Consider the following 3,320-nt stretch of genomic DNA (forward strand, 5'->3'; position numbering starts at 1 on the left):
TCTTTCTGTTACATTTCTTATATTTTCATGCGCTTATGTTGGATGGAACTATTCGCCAAATATGCTTCCTATTTAGTTAAATTATATGCATTTTAGCATAAAAAACTAGAAGTTTCCTGCTTTAAAAATAATATAACCATAATCAACAAGTCTTATCAAAAATGTCAGTCTTGTGTAACTCGCTGACCTGTCTTATTTTCTTAATTGGGATTCCTGAAACACACTAGATATGCCACAAGTATGGTGCATTTATTGTTGTGATTGTTTACCATGCAGATGGATCGAGAGAAGCTCATGAAGATGGCAGGTGCTGTTCGCACCGGGTGGAAAGGGAAGCATGCGCAGGTTCTGAATTTACTTTGAATGTTATACTAATATATGGTCTGAAGCAATATTCAGATGAGAATTAAGTAATATGTGATCATCTTGGTTGGCATTGATGTTGCAGGAGTTTATATGAAGTGTATCATTGTCCTCTAGCTCAGAAACCTATATGGTTTAATAAAATATTCTGGCATTCCCTTTGGGAAGATTGGAAAGTTTTCTCATATATTTTTGGAGAGCTTGCTTATGGATATTCTGAAATTAGTCAGTATACTATAGAACTCAAGACAATATTTTAATGTCCTTACAATTGATAATGTTCCATTGCACCAGTACCACAACTGATGTTTTTGATTTGCACATTTTCTTTTCTCTTGTCAGTTTATTTTCACTTCTAAATAGTTATGTTTTCTTCGTTCATTTCAACCAGGAAGAAAAGGCAGTTCATAAGACCACAACTACGGATGACAAAAGGCTCCAGAGCACTTTGAAAAGAATCGGGGTAAATGCTATCCCTGCTATAGAAGAAGTTAACATATTTAAAGATGATGTTGTTATCCAGTTTGTGAATCCCAAAGGTAAATAACAAATCTTATTGGCTGAGCAAAAATATGTTATGTATATTTTATAGAGAAATGATATTCTGGTTTCAATTTTCTAATTCTACTGGTTTGTCATTCAGTGCAAGCTTCAATTGCGGCCAATACATGGGTGGTTAGCGGTTCTCCTCAGATGAAAAGTACACTCTCATTCCTATTTCTTTGTCATTGAACAAACATAATGGGACTGAAACAGCATATATGCTTACAAGGAATAAATACGAAAGAAAACAAAATAATGTTTGCACCAAACTTTCTGGAATTTCTGGTGCAATCATTAATGTAATGATCAAACTTCTGAAAGGGGCAGTTCTTGCACCTGAAAACCCACCAGGTATTTGGGTTGTTCCTTCAGGTGCATTTTTAACTCAAAACTGTCGGATCTTGATTGGACCATTGGGTCCCATGATACCAAAACCATTGCAGTTTTCCTTATGATTGCTTTCTTTCCCCTCAGTTTTCTGTTTGGTTATAATTATTTTTCTGAGCGAATGCAACTTATATGTGGTATATTACCTGATGACAGAGCTTCAAGATATGCTACCAACGATCATCAGCCAGCTGGGTATGTTCTTGGTTGAGCAATATGACAAGTTGGTTGCTTTCAGGAATTCAACGTATTTCATTACTAATATTGGAAGTACTGGTAAATCATAATTTAATGATAAGATCCTATTGCTATTTTGGTACCTTTGCTAGCTTGTTCTTGTAATATATTTTCAGACACATTTTAAAAAGGCCTAATGTTGCCTTCATGTTTTCTCTTGAAGAATATAACGACCATGTTTTGCCATATTTCTTTTGCTGCTACCCTCCATTAGTTCTTTTACTTCAGTATTCTATAATTTGCTGAAGGAAGCTTCTGCAGATTTTGGATGTATGTGTGGATTCATATCTTTGTAATCTCCATAGTCTTTTTTGTTATATTATTGATATAGAAAATTGTATGAGTCCCACCAACAAACCAACTTGTCCCTAAAGAAAAAGGATCCTTACTGTCCCTGGCATTGTAGGTATCCATATGGCAGTTACTAATTAATTTTTTCCCTTTGTTCAGGTCCTGATAACATAGACAACCTGAGGCGGCTTGCAGAGCAGTTACAGAAGCAAGCACCAGGTGCTGGTTCTAGTGCTGGTGCGGCTGCTCAGAATGATGACGATGGTGATGTCCCTGAACTTGTGCCTGGAGAGACATTTGAAGAGGCTGCTGATAAGAAAGAAACTTCATAGTGGCTATAGACCTGATAAGAGTTTCCCCCTCACCCCTTCTTAGACCATTCTTGTCTGTTTCTCTTGCTCTTTATGCTAAATAACCAGCGCGTCAATCGTCCTATTTACAAAATACTTGGGTTTGAATCTATCCATTTTTCATTTTCTTTTGTGTGTATGACATTCGTCTAAATGACAAATTGCTCAAGGTTCTCTTTCACTCTTCTTCTTCACAAGGATCAATCACTTATTAGTCCATGTAATCTGACGCTATTATAATAGATCAAGATCAGGACATCAATTGTTTGTTAGGGGCCTCTATTTCTCCACTCTCATGAGGATTAAGATCTTCAAAGGCTCTTTGCTACTGCTGATGACAGTAGAGAATTAAATCATGTCAAAAAAGGGTGGCAGAGACAAGCTTAGGGTTTGTTGGTGCTGCTTTTGTTTTCTATTTTTGTTTTCAAAAATCCAAGAAAATAGCTAGACTGAACAAGTATGTATGATGTTGCCCTTTGTTTTATGTAATCTTAGAGCTTTTGGCAACAATTTTTTCTTCTGTGTGAAGAGAAAAATAATAGCACGGAATGGCAAAAGTTCCGTGCGAATGCTGTCTCCAGCATCAATCTCCATGCAATATTTCACTAATTTGTAGAGGAACCAAAATACATAAACAGCAACAGTACCAAATATGCTTCCATATTGCATAATTAGATTTTTTGCTTTTTATACTGAATATATGTCTCAAACCTTTTTGAGAATTAATTTCTCTGGAAGGCACTGATGCTTCATGAATTGATCCTACAAGCTGAAAATAGTGGTGCCATCAGAGATGTTTGGGATGATGAAGTCAAGCCTTGCCCAACAACTATAGTACTCAAAATTAAGCAAAACCTAGCCACACTCTCCTGACCCATATTTTACACTGTAATCAAATCTGACTCAATCCAACCCAGTCATAAACCTCCTGCCCAAATACTGCATTAAATATTTGAACTCTACCATTATTGGATGTAAATTGTTCAAATTGGGTCCAAAAAGATGTGTCTTATACTATTTAGTATTGTCTTCACCTACAGACCAAGGAAATATCTCAGTCATATAAGTCAAAACTGAAATGGTTGTGCCTCTCAAATTTTATGTCTACTGGTTGGGTTTGGCCACTGTTGTTTGTAACATGATATTTTT

General features: G+C 36.0%; 1 protein-coding gene across 2 annotated transcripts; it reads left to right on the top strand.

Annotated features, from left to right (window-relative positions):
• The first annotated feature begins 255 nt into the window (after positions 1-255).
• On the top strand, positions 256-2,433 carry LOC120107393 (basic transcription factor 3-like). Of its 2 annotated transcripts, XM_039120663.1 has the most exons (5): positions 256-345; positions 755-902; positions 1,007-1,063; positions 1,450-1,488; positions 1,981-2,433. In XM_039120663.1, the coding sequence occupies exons 1-5, from the start codon at positions 271-273 to the stop codon at positions 2,151-2,153; spliced, it is 492 nt and encodes a 163-aa protein (XP_038976591.1). In that variant the 5' UTR covers positions 256-270; the 3' UTR covers positions 2,154-2,433. The 2 variants fall into 2 exon arrangements, with proteins under 2 accessions (XP_038976591.1, XP_038976590.1); XM_039120662.1 differs by having other exon boundaries at positions 329-902.
• Positions 2,434-3,320: the final 887 nt, after the last annotated feature.

Source organism: Phoenix dactylifera, unplaced genomic scaffold, assembly GCF_009389715.1.
Source record: "Phoenix dactylifera cultivar Barhee BC4 unplaced genomic scaffold, palm_55x_up_171113_PBpolish2nd_filt_p 000849F, whole genome shotgun sequence".
NCBI lineage: Eukaryota > Viridiplantae > Streptophyta > Magnoliopsida > Arecales > Arecaceae > Phoenix > Phoenix dactylifera.

Coding starts and splice junctions, on each gene's coding strand:
- LOC120107393 (XM_039120662.1), top strand. CDS start 623: ATGTCCTTACAATTGATAATGTTCCATTGCACCAGTACCACAACTGAT. Junction 903..1,006: donor CCAGTTTGTGAATCCCAAAG/GTAAATAACAAA, acceptor TTTGTCATTCAG/TGCAAGCTTCAATTGCGGCC. Junction 1,489..1,980: donor AACGATCATCAGCCAGCTGG/GTATGTTCTTGG, acceptor CCCTTTGTTCAG/GTCCTGATAACATAGACAAC.